The 25,832-nt window shown below is 34.8% G+C and overlaps 1 protein-coding gene across 1 annotated transcript in view; it reads right to left on the reverse strand.

Moving 5' to 3' along the window:
* Positions 1 to 292: 292 nt before the first annotated feature.
* LOC140156545 (metabotropic glutamate receptor 2-like) overlaps positions 293 to 25,832 on the reverse strand; it is a 70,296-nt gene continuing 44,756 nt past the window's right edge. Inside the window, 4 exon segments of the mRNA XM_072179485.1 lie at positions 293 to 1,735; positions 2,713 to 2,948; positions 5,713 to 6,223; positions 6,226 to 6,653. Coding sequence (XP_072035586.1) covers positions 848 to 1,735; positions 2,713 to 2,948; positions 5,713 to 6,223; positions 6,226 to 6,653 — 2,063 coding nt within the window. The 3' untranslated portion in view covers positions 293 to 847.

Here is a 25,832-nt window from a genome sequence, read left to right on the forward strand (position 1 = left end):
GGTCGTCTGCCAAACTGATAACGATATACGTCCCAATAAAAACCTATTATTGTGTCATTTACTTATGGATACTGTATTGTTTTGTGTATAGCATATTGAATAAAAAAGTACCGTTCTCACAAATAAAACGGCAATATCTGATATACCATTCATTAACACTGTATTATTCATTGGTACGGCACACATACCACTCAATAAGTTGCATACCAGGCGCTTCTATTTGACTCCAAATCCATATCCACCAGATAGAGAGTACAATCTCTAAACGATAGAGAGCATCGTATTGATCGTACCTTATCATTCCTTAAGCTATGACGAACGAAAGCACATCAGCTTATTATATAGATAGTCAAGAACAGGGTTGCTGCAACTTGACTATTCATACTCTCGTACTTCCAATTTTCCGACCAGAATCAGAGAAGGAGCAACAACAAGTACTTACTCGCAGAAAGAATTTTTCTTTTGTGGTTATTTTGTTCTCCTTTGAAGAATCAGGTATGTTGTCAGGCCCAGAAAATAAATCCGGCAACAAAATTTATGACAAGTTTGCGTTAACAATTGTTGTCTTCAACATGTAGAGCGAAAGTCTTCCAAGTGGATCGAATTATAGGTACACACAATCGCGATTCTGATCGGAGTATGCTGACTCCATATGGACACTGATAGACGGGTTTTGAAATTTGATGACTGGCACGTTTTTCTTCGGATTTCTCTAATGTCCTGAATGTTGTGCATGAATGCAAGGAACACATCTAGTGTCCGAAAGGTCTTGTGAAGTGTACAACAAAATAATTAGATACCGAACAAACAGTTATCTACAAACTTAACACATTCATGTAACCCTATGCTAGTCTCTCTCAATGTGCGCTTCAACCATAGTAACTTTTCCATTCCCATATACTTTTTTGTTCAAATTCTCATCAGTAGGCACATTTTTGTGCTCTGTAGGCGGCGACTCATCATCGCAATCACCCTGTCCTGAATCTTTGTCGCACACGTCAACTTTATTGGACACACGAAATCTATCAATAACACTACCAGTGCTCCTGACCGACTTTCTGCTGCTAACACTTGTATTTGAGCTAGCGCGAGATCGATTTTGAGGAGCTTTGAGTGTTTCTTTTGCTACTGTTTTCTCCGGAATAGGTTCTTGTTGATGAGTAGGGGGACTGGAAGGTACCCCGGAAGAACTGTTCGTAGCGTTACGGACGGCATCATCCGGTTCAGGGGTGAAACCTGCATTTGCATTGCCATACGCATCCGTCATTTCTTGTGTGACAGCCATAGAAAGTCGACCCGTATTGGCTCTCATCCTAGTTTGTGTAAAAATATTCATCTCATCCAAATCAACAAAATATATTGCATAGAGTTTGACTATGTATAGACAGACTAATGTTACAGATGCATTGACGATTAAACCAAGGGAGGAGTAACTCGCCTGGTAATACGCCTCACGCGCCGTAAAATAGATCGGCGAAAACGTCATGAAAACAATAAACGTACAAAACGCACAAAATGCGATGAAGCGTGTTTCGTTGTAATTTTCTGGTAGTTTCCTCGTGAGAAAAGCAAATATACAGCATATAGAGACGATGACGATGTTCCATACCATAATGCCAATAGTTTCTGCGTCACTTAGATTGCAAGTAAGCTGTAGGTTTCTGGTGTTTTCTTGTGGGCTTTGTATCTTGACTTGTGGCGGCTCAAGTATCATAAAGATTGTTGTCCAAAAGATCTGAAATAATAAAGAGTACAGAATTTGAACTATTGGACACATGTATTAGAATGTAGTTTTTAAAAGATAAGAATACTAGTCCGTGTATGACGTTTAACGCCCCACAGCCTGTGATTGGTTAGTGGCTCGTAAAAAGAGGGTTGATTCATCTGGTGCCTTCATAAAGGAAAGGAATAGCAGAAAATGACGAAAAGGTACGATACATTACAAGGCAAACTTGAGACGTCATACGCAAACTAGTATTTTTTTTTTAATCTCTGGCTCCGATATTTATTGCATCATTTTGTCAAACCAGTTAATTTTATAGGTAAAGGGGACACTCAGAGTAGCTAGGTAAGCTATTTGTACATAAGTCTCTTCTTGCCTATGTAATGGTAAGGATAATAATAGTCCGACGTTTTTAGTGTGTTTTTGTGGAGCGACGTACGCTGCAATTTTCCATGGTGAACTACGACAAGGTAAAGTGATAGTGAACTCTGTCTACTCTTAGTCTGGTTCTAGTTAGAGCTATAGTTAGTAAAATTCACATCCATAACAAACTAAAAGAAAGTAGTTGGTAATTTTAGGTGAGGGGTAAAATTATTATGTCACACTGTGAACAAGTCGTACCAAATCATCATGCCACATACAGCAGTCATGTCCGGACCTTTGAAAACAATATCTATGATTGAGCTTGTTATGTAGTATGTAGTACTTAGATTGTGTTCCATTATGTTCTACGCATCAAGAATACGAATAATCCGTTCTCTTTCGACTAGAAGTTGCAAAAACATTCTATACTAGTTTATAACCTGGAGTATGAAAAATTCATGTTGTATTGAGCAGTAGCTCTGTAGTACATCTTTAATGGTAACCCAGAATGGTAACTATAGCCGATAACCAAACGCGTTAAGTACCACCCCTATATTTTTCTCTTACTACTACTACTACACTTATTCTGTTTATCTTTATAGTAATGTGAGTAACCCTAGATTTACCGGTATTCCTGTAATGGCTAGAGTAACAACTACTTGAAATGTCGAGCTTATAAACTTAGGCCTCCTTGCTGTCTTCATGCTAGCCCGGAAGATCCTGAAAAGACGAACTGTCTTTGTTGCCAAGGAAACGTAAATAAGAGATGTAGCAATTGGTTGGCCGAGGCGACGCATTACGCAGACTCCGGTACTTGGAGATACACCGAAGAGCAATGCCGTGATGTATGACATCATAATACCTGAAACAAGAGAATAATAAGTAAACATAATGGTCTCTTAAAAGAGAGAATATTAAATAAAATTAGAAGAATATAGATTATGGTGTATGTTGTTAGTTTGTTTAAGGTTAAGTAATTGAAAGAAATATTAGAAATGAAAGTGGATTATTTGAAGATGAGGGTATTATGACAACTAATGATGTTGATTTACTTGAAAAGAAGAGGAGCATAATTGATGCCTTAGGCGTTAATAATAGTTTTATGCCATCCTTTAATACTCGTCCTACTGAGCCGTTTTTGGAATGCAAACACCGAAAAGGGGGGTTGTTGCAACCCTCCAATTTCTATGGACCTTCTCTATCCAGTGATACCAAAATAAGTACATTGTCGTTTTTGATGGTCGACCCACGGAATGGATCTACTACTTAGCTGAAGTCGTTTGGGCGTAAACACAAACGTGTTTTTGTCCTGGATGAAAAACCTCAGAGATGTACAGCGCCTCCTGCGAGTACCAGGGTTATACTGGTATGGTCATGTATATATGCCGGCTTAATTTGAACTTGCATTAATTAAGTTTACTTACATTCAAATCTGAGAGAAGATTATTTGCAGCAAGTAACAATCGTGTTGCAACTTGGCCGATACTTGACAACTTTCAATTACAAACGAGTAGCTGTCAAAGTCCAGCCTTGATATTTGAAATAAAAACTTGGTTTAAGTTGGTTATAATTTTGTTTAAGAGAGGAAGAGGGCGATTTTTTTTTTTGCGGGGGGGGTTGGCGTGACTAGCAAACCTATTTATTTGAGGGGTTTAACTTTCCCACCTTCTACAAAGACTACCCTGTTATAAAGCTTCATATCAATCAGCTAAAATTAAGATTTGGAACGCAAGTCATGTATTCAATTTCAATTGATAGAAATTTTTTATATTTATGTGTGCTGTCTGCTGCATACTTTGCATTTTAGGCAACATTCACATATCCCTCAAAATACATTTTGCCTTTGTACTTTGAATATTAGTTTGTCACATTTATTTTATATCAAGTTGTGTTACGAGCCCAAACTAAATAAAATACTCAATTGAAATGGAGTAATTGTGGTTTTTAAGCACTACCGCGTGCTCCGTTTAAAATGTATTTACCATATACTGAAAACAGCAACTTGACAAAACCTAGTTAAGTATTACAGTACAGCAAATGATACTTGACACACAGTCGTATCTAAAGAAGCATCCAAAACGAGGCGAACAGAAAAACACCTTAACGCGCCCGCCAGAAGAAGTATGTCGTATGGGATTAAGCAGGAAAAGGCACTCGATAGTCTCTCGATGTTGGCTTGTCTTTCCTCAAGCATTTTGGCCTGTCATTTGCCAATACATTGGATTGAAATGTACCTGCACCTTGTGTGATAGTTGTGTGATGTTGAATACATCGCACATAGATGCGCTTACACTGGATTCAAGCATTTCATACTTAGATACCCTGTATAATAAGTAAGAAACTCTAGGATTTAGCAAAGTCATATCAAAACAATACTTCTAAGTAACCACCAGATAAGTAATACGGCAGAGAAAACACACTTCAGCCAAATTTGTACTGAGACAGGATTAAATGGAATGTTGGATTGAAACATTTGATTGAAAATCGAAAATCATGCGAAACTTGATGTTGTGATTAACAACACGCACTATTTGCTTACTCCCGATTACAGATAATTGCAGAACGAATTTAGTCAAATAAAACATTAATTAAGGGGAGTAATAATGTTAACAAAGTGCTGAATGATAACCTTTAGTTAACTTAAAGGGCACTGTAATTGTTTCAGAAAAAGTATAAAGTAGTAAAGTATCAAAATGAAAGACTAATGAAAATAGAATTTAGGTAAGAAAAGAATAACTTATCGTTTTACACTTAAATTTGCAAAGGCACCAGAAACAAAATTTGTTTGATCTTTGGATCGAACATTGATCATGTTGATGCTGCTTCGATGCTTGTTATTTATGAACTAATCAATCAGAATTAATGCTAAATTTATATTGGTCAATATTGCTACAGGCAAAAATTACTATATTATCACAATTAACAATATAAATTAATTGATTTAACAAATAATAAGGATCGATGGTCGATCAAAAGACCGAACTAATTTGTTTCTGGTGCCTAAACGTGAAGAAAAGCCTTTCAAAAACAACTTGAGCACAAAATATACAGAAATATTAAAAATAGTTTATAATTAAACGAATGTTAATAAACTTGAATTAGTGCCACATGAGTTTCTTTCCACGTATATATTATTGTGATTATAGTTACAATTCTCTGTCACTATCAAATGTCCTAGACCGGCATGGAAACATTCTAAGAGTTTGTAATTTTTGTATCATCCCCAATGGCATGTCATAATTAAAGCAAACGCGATAGCATAGTAGACGTTTTTTTTACAATGCGCAAGACTTTTGCTATATCTCTGATAGAGCTAATAATTCACGAGTACTTCAATAATTTTTCAAAACAAAATGAAAATAATAAAAATGTACAGTCTAGTGCCGAATTATCAATATTTGGCTTTACCCAAAAGTGGCATTCTGAACAATTTGTTTTTGGCACATTCAAATTACATAACACATACTTTCCCTGCCTTTTTCTGTTGTTGTTGTTGATTGGTCAAATGTCGGTCTTTGGAGGCAACGCAAAACGTTTATTTTGGTTTATTTGTAGGCCTACATTAAGAAAAAAAAATCGTTTAAATAAAGATTAATCTAAATGCATGATTTACAAATGAAACTTACCAGCAAATATAATGTAGGACAGTTCTCTACTTGAAGCCTTGATAAGTGGAGTCTCCTGGTTATGGACGTATAGGCCAATAATAAACAATGTCACGACTATACCAAATGTTGCAAAACAAATGATGGCAATAGCCCATGCCTCTTCTTGGACTCGGAATTCTGGATTAATGGGCACACACTCAGTATAGTTTTCATTAGGCCAGCCATATATTTCATTCTCAGGTTCTAGACATGTTTGACATTCTGTACCATTATTTATCACAATTTCATAATCGCTGCATTTCGTACAGGTCCAGCAACACGGATTATCAGGGTTCACATTCCGTCTTTCACCAATGCCACATGGATCACTGCATACCGATTTGGGTATCCCCGTCAGGTTATCCCGAGGGTGCTCATCATATAAGTACCATGGGACGTCTTCTTTGATAACAGTTTCACTATTTTCACTTTCATCCCATTTTCCAACAGTTACAAATGTGTAATTATTTTCACCAATTTGTTGAAAGTTTTGATCGAATAACGTCCTGGTGAATCTCCATTTGCTAAAAAACTAACATTTCCATTGGCAGGACTCATAAACGACGTCGTCAACAAATATTCTAGTAAAAGTTCAGTGCCGTTTGATTCGATTGCAGGACACAATCCTGTGGTACCATTAGGGCAAAGGTCACGGAGCATGCTATCTAGAGCATATGCAAATGTCAAGACACTATCTATAACAAGTGTTTCATGCGACGATTCGTCCGAGTCTAGCCCCGCAATGAGTCCCGGGGCGTTACAATCTGGTCTTGATGCAGAGATGTCTGTAAAGGTACAATTGGTGTAATGCTGTAGGAATTCAGGAAGCCAAGGGTTGTCACTGTTGAGTGGCGTCAAAGATCGGAAATAATCGTTGAATTTCGGAAGCGTGCCCGAGGAAGGGACCACAGTAAAAGAACCTGCAGAGGAGATATGCAAAAACACAGAAAGAATTAAACTTTGTTATTTGTAATTTTGGCAAGTATACATAGATGTTGACATCGCACTTACCATTACTTCAGATGTATTCTCATATCAATGACACAATTTATTTGATAAGAAAATGTATTGAAAAGTATTAGATTACAAAATGTTCTGCTGAGAAACTCTTCATTATATAAATACTGGCAACATTATATTATCGTCTTGGTTGTTTTCAAAACAAGCACCAGGCAGCGACAGCGACGAGCGTGGAAACTTGCTTGTAGTGTAGATCCAATTTTAGAAAAGCCCCGCAGTGCTAGTAAGGACAAATGAAATACAAAAAGCTAAAATATAAATTGTGATGAGAACTTCATTGTTATTAGCTGATGAATAACCATTGATTATTCATATTCTCCACCTTGATTGATGGGAATAAGAGAGGTGCTAACGTATCCAGTTCATAGTATGCCCTTTTCTTTGCCCTATTGTGTTACGTGGAACTAATTATTGTCGTTATTTCCGATTGTTTTATCTGAGCATTTCGCAGAGATTCCATAACAATTCGGAAAATTTACATTTCGAAATAGTAATTGATAGAATCATTTTACAACGTGTGATATGATCAACATTTCGATGGCATATTCGTTTGTCAGCACTCGACATTGCTTCCCTATCACTGCTTGTCAGTGAGCATCATGTTAGGACATCCAATTAATCGTATTACCAGTGGTCAGGAGTAAACTCTTGCACCATGAGGACATTAAATCTCCGTTGATTAACAAGGTTCCAGTGGCAACGTTGGTTTATCCGATTAAAAGGTGAAACATGTTGTCAAAAATAACAAGTTCCAACTTTTTCTAGATAAACATGATAAACATACGCCTGGAGTTCTAAACCGTTTTTGAAATGCGACCAAATTTCGCGTGAGAGCATCTGCAGGTTTTTAAATTAATATTCCTAGAAATCTTCGAATGTCCATAATTTTGTGATTCACTGGCTGAGATATCCTTGTTTACGCAGATTTATCAAATATAAGCATTTTGTGGTAGCAAAATCTTTAATGAAACAAAAAAATCTCGTTTTCATGTGCAGATACACCTTTTGATACGTGAGTTACGTGACTAGGCATTTCATCACCCGATTGAAACATTCCTTCACATATCAAAATAATGTTATCACAAATATTGCTGGCAGCCGCGACTTACTCTTCCAATGTGTCTTGCTAATCAACTTAAGCATTACTCCAGGGAACATGAAATACCCAAATCATGCCCGAGTCACAGATACAGATGATTAACTCTATCGCTGAAAACTGAATCAATTTGAAATGTTGAATTAATCCAGCAATTTGTGAACAAAATAATGATGGCTCGGAGACGTGGAGACATTTAATAGGATCTCGTATATTCTTGCCGATAAACGTTGATATTTTTATCTTAACGTCTGCGTAACAGTTAATGTACAGGTAAACTCCTTGAGAGTTAAAACACTTTTAATATACGACGTGAGAGCAATCATTTCTGCTGAAATGGCAAAAGTGGCCCTCTCCAAATGGAAAAAATAAAAAACTTGAAAACTTGTGTCTTGAACAAAAACTTGTTATCAAATTACAATAAGGACGAAAGCCAACTGAAACACTCTATTTATTTTTGCAACAATAGACTGAAATAAGCGGGATATAGAGTGGCAAGTAGTTGAGGTATAATGTATGTAGTTAGGACTAAAGCTCTGCCTGAATAGGTAGTCGTTACTTTGAGTTTCATGCCTAAAAGGAATCGTCAGACATGATGTCAACACAGCCAAAGTCTATCCCAGAGTCAGTATGTATATCGGATATATAAAAATTCAAAGAATAGATCTTCCAGAATAAGTAGTCGATACTCGGAGTTTCATGCCTGAAATGAAATCGGCAGATGGTAGTCCCTCCAAAGCATTTCATGGTGTTTAGGCATGAGTAAAAAGTTGTTATATTTGTTTATATTTATTCCGACTAAAACCCTGCCTAACCTTGTTAAGGTGTTAAGGGGGTACTACACCCTTCAATAAATTTGTGACTATTTTTGCATTTTTCTCAAAAACTAATAACACCCTGGTAACAAAAGTTATGTATATTATAGGGGCAAGGAATCCAATTACTACACTGGAATTTCAGTGACCCAAGACAAGCGGTTCGATACTTGTGATAGAAAATGAGGTACGGCTAGGATGTACCTCATTTCCTATAATATCTACGGAACCGCTTGTCTTGGGTCACTGACATTTCAGTGTAGTAATTGGATTCCTTGCCCCAATAACATACATAACTTTTGTTACCAGTGTGTTATTAATTTTGAGAAAAATGCAAAAATAGTCACAAATTTACCACAGGGGTGTAGTACCCCCTTAATTACACGATGCGACCTTATTTCACCAACTTGAATGACAAAGAAGAGCATTTTAAAATTTACATAGACTTTTCTCTCAACTTCAACGTCAATTATGAGCACAGCGAGAGACAATTAATCTGTCACGCTGCATTGAGCCGGCACCATCTCCTCGATCGTCGCAAAAGGAAAAATGCACCTAAAGGCTTGCACATAATTGACATCATTTCATGCATAATATTTGCCGTTTTCAATATTACATAAGCATAGGAACTTTAGTAAATAAACTCATTGAACTACCAACGCAATTAATTCAATACATATTGGACACTATAAGTGAAATGCTAGGCTAGAATGGCAATTAGTTTGTTATTGGCTATATTAACACGCGTCTTATTGTTGCTTTCGAAATTTTCTCTAACAAGAGACAAAGATGAGTTTCTTTATAACAATGTAAATAGTTCAGTCGCATAGTGTATGGTTTTGATAAAAACTGACGTTATCTTTATCGGATTATTCAATTTAAACCTCGTGGGACAAATAACATCTTTCTGACTTGTTAATATTTCCGTTGGCAATCATATTACGCGGATTTAGTATTCAACTTTGTCATTGAGTTTATAGCAGATAAAGAGAGTGTACATTTACAACATCACATAATGCAACGCGTGTGTCTACAGGTAGACAATATCCACTGTGTACAGTGAGTGGTATGACAGCATTAATAAATATCCAGTTTTAGCCATTTAATTAAATAACGAGTGTGATTCTTATTACTTATAAAAATTGATTTAATAGAAAATGGGTCAAGAAAGCCAAGACGTACATCTGAAAATCCGAGGTAGGAATAACTTTCTTGTGTTTGGATCAAAAGTTTAAACTTCAATCAAGGGCACTTATATTTCCATATAGGTCCTGTGGTTCTTGAGCTAAGGCGAATATATCAAAAAAAAATTTGGGCGTTTTACCCCCTTCCTTGGGGCGGAAATGACACGTATACCCCTTATATCAAGCCTTAGGATCTTCTTTATAGACCCCAGATCATTCCTCTTGTGTGTCAGCTTATTTGTCTCAATATTTTAGTGCAAACACCACTAGGTCATGCGCTTTTCCGGTACGCCTTATTGGGTACTCTATTCATTGGGTACTAGTGGTTAAAATCTACGACGAAGTATAATTATATTTTGGATGCGAACGTCCTGCAAAAACATATAATTGAAATTAATTTATATGCCTTAATAAAACAGATTATACTTCCTTGCTACATGTGATCATCTTCATCTTATGACAGCTTTGTGAATACAGTCCCTGCTTATTTCAATTAGTTCCTAGATGAAATGTTTATAGGCGGTAGTCTTTTCAATAACTCTTGTAGATCAATAACTCTTGTAGACCCTACTCGCTTGGTACCTTTGGTTAATAAATACCGTCGAAAACAGAGCAACCACTCTTCGAGCATTGTATTTTATTACATACATACATACAATTGACGCTTTAAAAAAGCATTCCTAAAAAAGAGCAATGTGCTGCACTACAATGTACAATTTCATTATTTGTTGGTAATTAAACCTGAATAGGAAACTTTGGTCTTAAAGATCTAAAAATTGACGAGGCTAAAAAATAAAGTATTGCGGAGTTTTACAGCGAGTGCAAAGAGATACGGTGTACAATATTGCTGCAATCCATTCTGGTCAGACTGTAATTAAAATAAGTATCAGAGGGTGGTCTGTAGCACTATCTTAAGCTTAAAGATACACTAAACCTTGTTGTAAAAGAAATTGAACTCTCATAGATTCGGGCCAACTTGTTGTTCATGATATATGGACGAGTAACAATGTGAGTAACTCATTCTCATAATTCATCTGTTTGTTGCATTGTTTAAACTATTAACTTGAGATACAACGTAATTAGATGTGTATTCACTGCTAGACAATAAGACAACCTTTTACAGGTTGTATCAAAATAATAAATATCTATCAATTGTGACATTTATTGAAAAGCCTGCCTCTACAACATTAAATACTCTTCAAATGTATTCAGAATGTATAGTTCACGACTTGTTATACAATTAATTTAATGATTTAGATCCTATGTTGAATTTGATGTGTCAGACACATCCATTATCAATGAAAACGGATGGTTACCATTTCCAATCATTTTGATACAGCTTGTTCTACCAATCTACCATAGCTACCACCATGTACCATCATGTCATTCCATCCTCTAACTACATATATAACGAAGTTTTGATTTAAAAGTGGCTGGAAATCTTAAGAAAGGCAATCAATATTGAAGTTGGATGTTCATACAACTTTTTTCCCATAGACTGCAACTATTGTTTTGTTTTGTTTGCTCAACCTTGGGTGTATAATTGTAATTTACCTTCATATCTACATGTGTATTTGCAATTGAGTAGCATTTCATTTCGAGGTACGGTTGACAAGTGCGTGTTTTCTTTACTGTCAATTGTTAGACAATCATCCAAAAAATCTTCTGCGCAAAATCAAAAATTCAAAGACTTTCGTTGATATGAAAACAAGCATGATAATGTCGTTACTTGTCAATTGTGTGTCTGGTAGCGAAATAATTTATTTACAAAAATGTAAAAGATAAAACTGTCTGAGCAACTTCCACTTGTTTTGTTTTTGGATATATCGATAAAGGAAGTTCACAAAAATGACGCTATAATTATGTGGTTAAGTGAGTAATGAAAGATGACCCCTTGGGCAATATTCAGAAAAATCAGTGAAGCATTGTTGCTATTTGAGCGATTTAAAAACTAAAATAAGGTGAAGCTTGTGTCTTCATGTAACTGTCATTAGCTTCTCAATGATTGTCAGATCTATCCAAAAATCTTCCGCCCATGAAAAAGAATACAAAGTAACCTTTGCTTTGATATTGAATGCAACCATGATAATAATTACTTTCTTCCTATCAACTTGTATGAGTGTCAAACAGCGAATATAATGATAATGCGGCCCATACACGATCAAGTTGATTGATCAATATTGGGGACCCTAGATGCAGGACTGGATACAAAATAATATTTCTCTTCAATATTATTGAAGAGATCTAATCTAGTTTGATTTTATTGACGGTTGAACAATAAAATCACTATTATGTTCGTGTGTAAAGTGCAAAATGGTAGATTTTGTATCCACTCTTGTCTTTGATATTGATCAATCAAATTGATCGTGTATGTGCCGCAAATGCAGGATGGCACGATCAAAATGGCTTTACAGATTATCCTAAAACAAGATGGGAGGTTAATACTTTACACAATAGTACGAAGAAGTGGTACTTTGCAGGGTATTTTGTAAAAATCATTCTTGTTTTATTCTCATTTACATGAAACATGTATTTCACAACTGCATAATTCACTAGTAAAGCCAATTCTAGTGATATATATCACGTAGAGAGTCATCTTACGCTAGATCTACGATTGCAAGTGATACGTTACGATCCGAGACTCGAAGGAAAATATTGATGACAGAACGATAATACTGAAAGTGATACGTTGATGATTACACTGTAAACATTCACGGTTGTCGATAAACAATGATTTTATCACACATAGGTAAATTGTGACATTTGTGGAACTTTAGTTCCGACTTGTATACAATATTGACGATTATGTTTGGGAAGAGAGTGAAACCAACGTTTGTTTGTCTCAATATGTTCTGTATTATGCTAATCAAAAATCTTCTTCTTTACGTCTTTATTTTTTGGATTTGTGTGTTGTTTTATTGAAGAAGCTAATGGAATAATGGAAACATAAACATGGATATTGTGCATATTTATATTATAATTAAGAAATGAGTGAAAAAATTTTTAAGACATTTAGAAATAACTACACTGTAAATCATAAGCTGCTTTCATTTGTCAATTGATTTGTTTTATTAGATTTGCAGCTGGAAAATTTAAACAACTTCAGAAATATTCGGATGTTTCTTACAAGGACACTATTTTTCAGGATATTTTTCAAGGACATGAAGTGTTACTGACATTTTACCGTATTCATACACAATGCAGAGATTACGTACTCCATCTAAAATGCAGACTCCTGGAAGAAATGAAATGATATTAAATGATTTAGATTATAAATTGTTACATGACTCGACGAAAGTGCAGTCATTATAGTGAGCTTCGAAGATTGTGCAATATTGAGTATTAAACTGTAATGTTGGCGAAAAGTATTGTAATATCGCTGAAACAGAAAAATTTGGTACACTGTAAGCTGAACATTCATCCAATACGGTATGCTGTCGATTTCACATTACGTACTAGTATTAATATTGCAGGGGTGCCAATTGGCTAGCGTTTTTCTACCCACACTGGCCAATAGACAATGTTCCTTGCATGAAATAATTAAGGTTATGCTATTTAATCAATGATATGGAAGGTGTCACCTGTGTTGATATCATACGCGTATTAATTGCAGTGCATACAATGGCGGAACAAATGATATCCGTTTGAACGCAGAGACGAAATAACTTTAGTCCACAAAATGTCCAGATGCCTTCAGATGGTCGCTAATTGGTTTTTGGTAAGATATCAGGAAAATGGTTACGGAAGGTCGCACAGAAGAGGTGTATAGACAAAAATGATAGTCAAAGATGGTCGGCGTCTTACAAGGTTTGGAGAACTCAGACATTTCAATAATTTGCAAAAATAAGGTCATGTGGCTACTGCATATTAAAAGAACGTTAAAGTTCCCCAGACCAAGGACATTTGTTTTCTAAAACTCTGGTAAGTTCTTCAACTTGAAACATCCTTGAATCATTTTCCCACCACCATTCTGTGTGATACCTTACTGAATTAAACCATCTAAACCATTTGGCAACCATTGTAAAGGCAACTGGACACATTGTGGACTTAAGTTTCTTCGTCTTTGCGTTCAAACGTATTAGCACTGGAATACACGCATGTGAACACAGTGGAGAGCGTCCACCCTATTGATTAGTCTGATCTTACTTATTCAAGCAAACAACATATTTACTACCTAGTAGCCTACATAATGTGAAATCGACAAGTGATTGGATGAATGTTCAACTTACGGTTCTTTTTTCAGTGATGTTACAATACTTGTGGCCAGTGTTTATCATGATGATTTGCAAGCATGAAGAGGTGATAAAACTCCTATGCGAAATTACTTTGTACCTGAACATTTTGGAATGTGTGGGGTCAGTGGGTGCATGTATCGTTTAGCTACTCTAATTTGTCATATATTTAAAAATTAATAATAGACCCCCCCCACACACACACACACACATGAAGTAGGACTGTATGCAGTAAAGACGACTTTTTATAACTATAGACGCCGAAAATCCCTTGGCTCCTGGCAGTGATATTGCTGTTCCACCAGGATCGTCAAGCTTTAGAAATGTTGTTGTTTTGACAGCTTTTTGCTAGCCAGGAAACATAATACATAAGAAGTTAACAAGTAGGCCGGTGGAACCTCGCATCTCCTTCACTTTGTCTGTAATAACATCGCGAGCGGCGTTACATTTGCGTTGTTTTCGCTCAATCAGCAGATTATGATTTGTTCAAACATTTTTCATGTTCTCCATTGCAGAAGACTGACACCGAGTTTGGTTGGTTCTGTGATTGCATTTAACAACATATTGATTATACCCATCCGATATCAATAACCATGTTAATTAACAGCCTGGTAAGAATCAGATTTTAAAGAAAGAAAAACTTTGGATGTTTATGTTTCTGATACCACTTTGATATAGCTTTTGATACAGATTCTGCTCAACGCCAGAAATACAATACTGCAAGATATACACGATATAGGTGTTAATAAATTGCATCTTCGCTTTCAAAATGTTGCCAAGGTTGCATTTACGTGACAATAGGAAATCAAAATAAGACTTAAATACAGCTATATTATATGCTGCGACAATTTTTTTGATAAACATTAATAATGTGATTAAAAACGCAGACACGATATTATTCAAAATACAATGGATAAGAGTTTCCAATTCAAAATACAATGGATGAGAGTTTGCAAACATGTGATGCTAAATTAAGATTTCTTACTCGACCTACTTGTTCATTGTCGTTATTTGTATGAAGATGTTTTAGCGTTATCCATGTCATTTTAGTTTTTGTTGCTAAAGAAAAGTATTATAGCGTCTTTTCTAAATCATTATACAATCACTCACCACAGCTCACCATTTTACATGCATCCATTTCCCCAAAACTCACACTCAAAGACATTATAAGTCCCGGTAATTCTAACAGTGATTAATTTGCATAAATCCAAAATGGCCGCTTATGCAAGAATTAAGTTTCAAAGTTGGTGAAATCTGGTTAAAGTCACACCAATATATTTCTCATATCATAAGATTTCAGAATGTACAGTTCTTGTCTTATAGTAAAAAGGTCAGATGTCAAATTTTACCACATCTAAGGTGTTTTGTTACCCTGTTACCTGGGTAACAGAGTAAAAGTCAAAGCCCATTAAGCCCTTTTAACCTTGGTCTATTTTGTGATGTTAGCTATTAAAAAAATTAAAAACAATGCAAGTATTCTAATGTTGATTTAGTTTTGCCAAAGGAACAATTTGACACAAGTTTGACACAAATTTAAATCCGGAGCATTTATTTATTTATTATTTATTGCATCATATTTACCCAGGGTGGCCCGATCAGCTAAAATGCTGTTCTTACACGGGGCCCTGCATAACATTAAAAAACATACAGATACATGAGTATTATAATAAAGCATAAACATATAAATGACAATTTAAATAGAGTATACCAATTTTTAAGTACTTAAACTAATACAATGTTAAGAACAAATCATTACAAAGTATGCCTAGTACTAATATTGGAAACTCAACATGGCACAAAATTATAAGCAAATATATTGCACAAATCCGAATCAAAAGCAAACTCATATTGAACTCATATATTCTCCTATCACCCTCAAATATCCCCGTGCAACATTATCGTCCTCATATCCCCACTACCGTACAAACACATACACATCCCACACTATTTCACCCCTCACGTAAAAAGTCAAACCCTATACACTCACCCCCCACACACACACCCACATAATTATATACAAACATAAAATGAAGATACTGTTTATCATGATGTTTTGTGTGCATCAACCATGATGAAATAAATTAACAATAACATAAAATAAGATACAAATAACAACCATCAGATTCATAAACATTAACCAAAATATACGATATACTCTTAATGCAAAATAGACCAATATTGGTCCCAAAGCAACAAATGTTATGTTCATCAAAAAGTACATAATAAACTACATGGAAATATACCATTTGATCATACATTGTACATGCGCTTAAAACATTGAATACTTGGTGACTTTCTGATGTCAAGATTAATTTTGTTCCATACTTGAACACCACTATAGGAAAATGAGGACTTGAAGTAATCAGTATCATTGCCATTGGAACATGGTGGTAGCGCCAGCAGATCAGCTGCGGCTTGTCTTGTATTAACACAATGTCTTTTTCAAATGTAGTCCTCAGTAGAGCCCAAAATTTAACTTCGATCTTTTTACTCAATAAATGTACGTCGGAGACAGGTCATTTTCCAAGTAGTGTTTAACAGCTAATTTTTACAATCCATTGAATGGGTCTTTAATACGCATAACAATTCTGATGACATGAGAAACTCTAGCAAGAACTTGACATGAATTCTTTCCAAGCAAGTTTAAAATTTCAAATGATTATTTCATATTGAAAAGACTAAGCTTTGGCTCAAATTTACTGGGTATCCTCCACGTTTATAACATATATCTACACATTATGTTAAAAGGATTGTAACATGTGAAAGCTAGTGTATTATCAGCTACTACAACCTCATGAAATTAATGAAAATAATGAATGCGTGTATAGTAAGCAATTCGCATTCAATTAATTAACCCATTTTGCATCATTTGACATTGTATAAACATTGCTTTCAACAGAATATTGTTTAAAGCATTAAAATATTAAGATGCTTTCAATGTTGCATATATAGAGATCAAATGTATCAATTTATCAATGTTTGTTTATTTAGGTGTATTTATGCGAATTTATGTGAAGGTACGTCAAACTCATTTGCCATTTTTATATTTGGGACAAGTCACATAAATCAATGACCCAATTTTTCTGGTATCGAATAATACAGGAAATATTACAATGTGACATTAACGAGCTCGATTTTTTTTATATATATGTACAATTAGTTTGCAATAGGAAAGAGATTTGGATTGTAATGAATATAAATTACCTGTCTTTGATTTATGGGATTTGTAAAAGTATTCGAAATAACAGTGCAGGTGTAAAGAGGCTGCATAACCCGGTCGTGTTGATTCTCAAAAATAAATAATTCATATTATTTCTTCCAAATAAATCAAAAGATGATTTTTGTTATTGGGAAGATTGATTGTCATGCTATTTTGCTGCCTGACAGGATATAATTATGCGAATGAAAAATGAAAATACAGATAAAGGGGATCACGAACAGAACAAAATGCTGGTATTTAAATCTATACTAAAATCGTTTTTTGATGGTTAAAATTTTTGACAGTTCTATATGTTGCTGCATTGGTAACAATCGTTAAAAAGAAGGGACAAATAGCAACACTTACTACGAATTTGAGTAGCTATTAAGAGCAAATCCAAATTCGTATTATATAAAGGCAATAGGCAAAAGTATGCTAGTCTTATCAATCGAGGCAGTTTTACGATCTATTTTCAAACATTTCTTTAAGGTAACATTTATATACAAACATGTTTCTGTTCCCTCAATGTTCATGATGTTGACGTTTTTCTGGATCAACAGTCACATTGTATTATTGTAACCCAATTATTTGACTCACATTCAAATTGTTACGGAGGGAGGTTTACTTATCTGTTTCTTTACATAGCTAATCAAATTAGAGCACTGTTTTTGATAGCGCATTAAAATGTATTATTTATATAATGATACGAATCACATTTTGCATGGCTTGAAAGTCCACTGGGTTCGTAAACAAATTTGAACCCAAATAAAATTGGAACTATATTGACTATTGTTGAGTACAATAACCGGTACAATAAGTATCGACCGCTTGCACTGATATGATGTGCATTACAAAAAAAAAAAGGAAGAAAGGATGATTTATAGTGCGCTATGGACAGGTATATACCCACAAGACTATAAAGACACTTTATACAGATGCATTAATTAGTAATAATTATATTATTATTATTATTCAATGCTTATTTTTAATTACCTCTACGTTTTTATTAATACAACGTCGACACTTTTTGTGCGCATTGTATAATGGGAATGTATGTGAAGGTGAAAACAATCGGTTGTCATAATACGTATTTATTTAATTCAGTCATTATTGACATTGGTTTTGACGTGACACGCAATGTGACGGTTAATCATAAACACAAGAAACAATTAAATAACCTGTTACCGATTCAAATGAAAATTCTAAAATGGCAAATTGTAAGAATGCTCTCACTTGCTTACATTTCTTTGAGTCGTGTGAATAAAATCGTAACCCAATGCACAAACCTTGAATATGCCTTAAATGATCTTGCACATAATAAAACTATTTTGAAAGGTTTTTTAAAGGGGTTATCTCAGTAACCATGCACCAGTGCCGTAGCCAGCTTTTTCAGAAGGTGGGCAAGGGGGCAAAGTGAGGGAGGGGCCTTGAGTACCGGACACTTCCGGTATGGATGTCCTTTATGACATTACATGTCCTTTATGTACTTCATGTCCTTGATTGTCCTTTATGACGATTGTCATCTATACCGGAAGTGTCTGGTACTCAAGGTAATTTGCATCACAACCCAGCTGAAGACTGAAGGTTTCAGTCGCAACGTCGGTTCGTCCGTCAAAAATAGGTATGTCTGGTTGACCAGATTTAAATTAAATCTGAATTTCAACATACAGATGAATGAGAGTCTACACAGTTTAAAAAAATGTTTTGTTTTTGTAATTTTCTCCAAAATTGGATACTGACTTTTATATATCTTGAGTGAAGGAAGTGGAAGCACAATCCCCATTCATGATGAATGCAGAAACCTCCCGTTGATCTCTTTTTGTCTGCTGAAGCATATCGTTTGTTCTAAACCAGCGATTGAGATGTAATAAATTTTATATTAAAACTTGGTTAATCCTCTTTAAAATAATTCATAGTATAAGTACTTTTATTTACAGCCACTGTACACCATCTATTATAGGCCCGCATTGTACGACCTGTGTTTCAAATTCAAAGTGTAAGCAATATAAAATCAGAACATAATGTAAGCTTCCCCTTTCTATTCTAAGGGAGCGATCGTTATTTATAGCAGGGGGGAATGGGTAAATTCAGGGGGAACACGAAAATTTTTGTGGTCTTGAGGGGGGAACCTGAAATTTTAGTTGAATCAGGAGGGGGATTGTTAAATTTTAAATGGAGAAAATTGGGAAAACACGGGGGAACGCGAAAATTTTGAGCGGACGCGAGGGGGGAACGCGAAATTTTTTGTCGATATTTTTGCCAAAACACCCATTCCCCCCCTGCCGTAAATAACGATCGGTCCCTAAATCATAATATTTGTTTCATGTTATGTAGGTAATTGTAATGGGACAGCGTTTGTATGGTTACCGAGTTACTTTTACCGACGTCGCGGGAAAAGCCTTTTATTGAATCCTTGTAATTGATTGTTACAATTACTCGGTTTAGACAAGTAGCGATGTCCTTAATTAAAACATACTGTTTGCTTACGGTTCTTTAAGATCACAAGGTTATTTTTACAAAATATGTAAACGTACTTGTACATTATTTGCATTTCAAGAAATGATTGATTCTAATCCTTAGCACGTTTGTCTGTGTTTTAAGAGTCAATCTGCGGTCACAATGTAGTGTTATCACTGGTTATACACAAGGGTTATTTTTAGCAGTCTGTTTGTTATAACTAATTTATATGTTAAACGATCAAGCGAAACTGATCACTTGTCGAACAATCTATTTGAAAAGTCCTTGTTAAATTAAAAGTGTAACTGCAGCCGTTTATACAGCAAAAACACAGGCCAGCAAACACAAAACGTTTTTAACTGGTTATATTTTGGAATTTTGGTTAAGGTTAAAACGTTTTAATAACATTAAATGTCGGGTTATATAAAGGTCATGAAAACGTTTTAAAACGTTTTGTATGAAAATACACTAGAAAAATATTTTACAAATGTTTGCAAATTGTTATTGTAAAATATTTGTTTGCAAACATTTGTTGCCAAATATTTTGTCAGCACTTAAATAACATTATGTTAGAATATTTTTGCAGTAAGTTATCAAAAAACGTTTTTTAATGTTATGAAAACCTCTTCTACCCTTTATATAACCCGACATTTAAACGTTTTCTGGCAACCTTTTCTAACCTTTTGCGAATGATGTTGAGAATGTTGTGTGTTCGCTGGGAGGGGACATGTCAGAACAGCGGTGCGCGTTGCACTCATGATTGCAAGGTTCCATGTTCGAACCACACCGCTGCCATTGTGATGTGCACTTTTGAACAATGTGAATAATTTTCAGCTTGCAGGAAAAAATTGAATACATGAAATAATTATTGCTATTGACCATATCTCATGCATAATAGTTTAGTGACTTGTAGTGACCTATTTCCTATTTTATCTAATCTCGTATTTGTTTAGAAAACTACACTTTTACGCCATGGTGAACCCTGGCTTTGAATCTTACCGACAGATTAGTGGAATTTGGACCATAACAACATAAAACATCATGATTATGCATAATGGCTCAAAATCAAATTCAGATTCATGTATAAGTAATAACTGATAAGTCGCTTTATACACGATGAGAAGACTAGTAGTAGCGGTTTGTAACTGCTTTTTTGTCTCTTTTATTGAAACACCCTTTGAAATACTCCCAAATGTATCATAAACCCACCGTCTTTTCCAATATTTTGCTTCGTAATATATTAAAGTCCTCTATATCAGAATTTTGCATATTGAATTAAAAATCTACGTTAAAGGTAATTTTGGGGAAATATTTTTATTTCAATAACGTTGGTAGTACAAGTCCGCGTGTTGTTAATGCATTAAAGGTACGAGTGTCGTGTGTACTATATGTGTGTATGTCACATATGCTAAATAAATCATTTCTCAAAGTAAATATAAATCCTTTGGAGAGAATAATGACTATCATTTATCTAAGTAATTAGGTATTGAGTACTCTTTGACATTACTATATTAATACTGTCGTCACATATTCTAGTAGTAAGATGTATGTGAATATACGGCATTTGTCTCAGAATAGATTAAAGGTTTTTGTGTGTGAATTTGAGCCGATGGTGTACAGGGTGTCCCAAAAAAGGAGAACCCTCATTGCGTCCTCTTTTTCTCCTATTTCTGAAAAATTGTTCAAATATATTTTGGTATGTATAGAAACATTTAATCGTTAGCTTTAATAAACCGAAAACAATATTCCAATCAGCTCACAACTTTTGAAGATATGCTCTTTTAAAGAAATGTACCCGTTTTCATTCTGCTATGGAGGAGGTTTGGCTACTTCAAAGATTGAAAAGCAGTACACGCGTACCATAATAATAATAATAATAATAAACCATGCTTATATAGCGCTTTACACCAAAGTCCCTAAGCGCTTAAACAAATTATACATAGACAAAAACATAACAAATAAACATTAGTATGCAATTTTAAATAAATAAGTTTTCAGAGATGTTTTAAACTGATTAACAGTCTGAGAGTTTTTCACATGTAATGGTAAACTGTTCCATGCATGAATATCAAACATTCCTCAATGATAACTTTATAAAATAACAACTTTATTGGGGAATATGATGGGCTTTTCCGGATGGGATATGGATTTTGTGTCATTAATATAATTTGTGGGCAAAATTGATGTGGGATGGGACTTCTTTTGCTATACTTGCAATTACTTATTTTGCTTGGTTATTTTATGCCTTTTTGTTTTATTATGTTTTTTACTTTCTTACTTTGTTGTTTCTTGCTTTCTTTTTATTTACAACATTAGTCAGTTCTCTTTTTAGGATAAAAGGTAGCCCTGAAAAAGGCGGTTTGGTTTGTCCTTGGTTCTTCTAATTGAGTTTATTGTGCTGCTCTGCCCTCTATACTTGGCTGCCTCCTTGACGAATACAGGTTTCAGCCCTGGTCCTCATTGCATCAATTGCGTTGCGTGTCATCCTTGTACGCCAGATTTTACCTTGCAAATGCAGCGGTAATAATGATTGCGAAGATCTTGGAGGCTAGCTGGTGGTCCTCGCTCATAGACGTCGCTTTGGATTTTGCCCCAAAGGATCTTGGTGATCTTGCAGGCCACTCCACAGTATGACCCATCCCGTGGACTAAGTGAAAAACAGGTACATTTCTTTAAAAGGGTATATCTTCCAAAGTTATGCGCCGATTGAAATAACTGTTTTGGTTTATTAAAGCTAACGATTAAAGGTTTCTTTACATACCAAATATACCAAGATAATATTTTCCAAAATAGGAGAAAAAGAGGAGACACAAAGGATTCTCTTTTTTGGGGTGGGGTGGGGGGGGACACCCTGTATGACATTATTTCATGTCTATTATTAATGTCACTGGTCATCCTGCACCGAATCAGTTATCGTTTTGGTCAACCCAATTTAAGCATATTATAATTAGTAATGAATTATACCAAGTGCACCTGTTTCACTATCTCCTCATGTGGCATTCATTACACGGTGCTCTTTCTGCAGATCATTTTCCCAGGAAAATTTACGTAAATCTTGCAACTCAGCCTGAGGAATGAATCCGTCTGCTAAATATCTACACATTACACAATATGTGTAGAATATTAAACGATATTTAACATAAGAGAGTAGCTTAAGGTAGATAAAATAAAATATTAATTATCTGATAAATTGTTCCTCGAAGTACATTAAAGTAGCATAACAATTTAATACGTTTCAATTTATTTCCGAGATTTAATGGAAGGCAGAAAGCACGTTTGGAAATGGCTCTTCTATCTCTATAATTCTAATGTACATGTTTGCACAGTTAACTATGTAAACGCAATAAATAGGGGCTTTGTTATTCATGGTTGAATATGGGTGATTACAAGTTGAATAATCGAGATATTTAATATATTTTATTTGCTAAGTTGTAAAAAACTAAGTGCAGTTGTAATTATATTTGTGTTGTTTATTATAGGCAAATTTTTACCTTTAAATATTAGATTTGATATTTTAACATAACCTCACAAAGAACATTACCATTTTAAGAGATGGTATTTATCTAATAAAGTAATAATATTCATACCGTGTTATTAAAGTGAAGGCCAATAAAGTGTTATAAAAGCTGAAGTCAAGTTGAGTGATTGAACTTACAAGCACTCCAAAAGAAGATTGAATTCCCTTCTAAGCATAACTACGTAATTATAATTCCAAACACAAAAAAGCAAAATAATTTATTATCTTTCACGACTTGAAACTTGCAAGAAAAGGGTACAGTCTGATTTAAACGTCGCACCACATTGAAAGAAATATTATAGGCTAGTTATTATAATACTAGAATTAAGAATTACACACAAATACATTTACACAAAAAAGCAGACGTCTTAATTAGTCACAAAAGCAAAAACAATAAGAGATAAAGGAAGCAGAAAAATTAAATCACAAATTATTATTCCTAAACACCTGGGCAATTCGAGCAGAACGATAATTGTTAATCATAATCATACTATGGAAAAGTAGAAATCCCTAATCATTGAATCGCAGGTTCGTTGCCAGGCTGACAATCCTATTGATATAAAGGCCTTTATATTCTAGGTATAGAATTAATTTAAAAACTGATGAAGATAAAATCCTTTAGCTGCATCACTGCACAGCACTGAGCTACTCCACGGAAATTACACATTTTGTTTCTCACTCATACTTATAGTCATATAAGCATTGATAAAAAGTTCCAACGATGTTTAGTGGTTTTTTTTCGTAAAGTCGTAAGCAAAGAATGTTTTCTTTTCGCACCTGTGAATTGTAGAAAAAAATACGTCAGTGCTTCAGTACTTCAAGTAGAGATGCTTAGCCTTTAAGGTCCCGTACATCATGCAGTATCAACATCTTTGAAAAGAATGAAAGGAGTGGTTTTTATTGTGTATGTATGCGTCTAAATTTTTTTGGTTGGGAAATTTCCCATCAGAGCACATATCGTTTGCATTGTATTTGTAACATCATGTAATGTCCTTGAAATACCCATTCTAGTCTTACACAGTGTACATTCTACCTCTTGAGAATGTACACTGTACAATGAAATTCCCCATTTCTCTGTTTCTCGGGCTAAAAGAGAAAACACACTGCTTTTAAAATAACAACTTATATTTGTAACTCAAGCCAGAGTATTGTATCTTGACAAGACATATCATGATAGTGTTCTGTAACCCACGCACTTGGAAAGCACTTTTTGTCGTAACAAGAGCTGTAAGCGATAACGTTACGAAGGCATGATTGGTAAACAAATGAAAAGAAAACAGAAGAATACTAGCGGGATACTTTAGGCGTTTACGTAGAAGACGCTAAAGCGGTAGTGCTTCGAGGAGAGATAACGCCATGGTGACCATTATTTAGATTAAAAATCTATTGCACTTGAAAAATGTAGGATGAGATTTGTAATGGGCACTGATCTGGTGAAACCATTCACTATTATTTATTACATCTTTGCAATAGTTTTAAAGTTACTGCATAGTTACCGGAGAGGTGTATAAGTATTTGCATGATGTTGTCAGAAGAGAAGAGAAGCGTAGAAACTGTCAGTAATTAAGAAAGAGGCTGCTTTTACTTGGAAGAACATAATTTTCCACCACTGTTTGCCCATGGTATATAAAGACATTTTTTCTACTATCCAATAATGAAATTATACACATATTATATACAAATAATTAAAATCGGTGTTATAAGGATATGGAATCATCTGGCGCCCAACAACCCGGGGGCACAACAGTTTACATAACACAGACTGGGTTAAATTGATCAATATTCCGTGACAATATTGAATGTCAACGGTCTTTTCGATCTTGCCTTACAACTCAAATACACAGACAAGCTTAGTCTATTTTAATTTATATAGATTACCGCTGAATCTTATGTGAAAAAAACTGAACGCTTCCGAGTTAATATCTCAGCATTCTTTTGCAGTACGACACAATGCACTGTCACGCAACGGGAATTAGGCAATTTCAGTTTCTTTGTAGAAAGAACCTGTTCGTCAGTGCACACATTATTTGCAAGATTGAAACGGTATCTTTTTTGTTTAATGCTCTGCGTGCTGGCCATATATTTCAATATAAAAAGGTTTTGGGATATTGTCCGAAAATATCAAGTGCTATCTCAAAAATCACTGAACCAATACCGGGCTTGGTTGTACTCATTTTGCATTTTCATGCTGATTCCAACTATTTTCATGCATTTCTACAATTCTGAAATTTTTGAAATTTTTTGACATTCCTCGCATTCAAAATGGTGTATTTGGTGTGTCAGATGTACTCTCAGGTCCCACAAAAATACTGTGCAAACGTTTAATTCGATCCCTTAATTATAGACAATTAAGGAAGGAGTTGCAACAACTCCCCTCTTTGGTAGCCGTGTTGCAAAACAATGCATCCGGTTTACGAGGGTTAATGCCAAACCTTATTGTGCTTTATAGTTGGACTAAATTAAAGATCTGTTCAACTTGACTTACTGTTCATTGCAATAATATTTGACACCATTAGATAAAGTGAGCATTTATTTTTAAATTTTCAATCAGAATGATTACATAAACATTCCAAATTGTT

This window comes from Amphiura filiformis, chromosome 7, assembly GCF_039555335.1.
Source record: "Amphiura filiformis chromosome 7, Afil_fr2py, whole genome shotgun sequence".
In the NCBI taxonomy this organism is placed as follows: Eukaryota; Metazoa; Echinodermata; class Ophiuroidea; order Amphilepidida; family Amphiuridae; genus Amphiura; species Amphiura filiformis.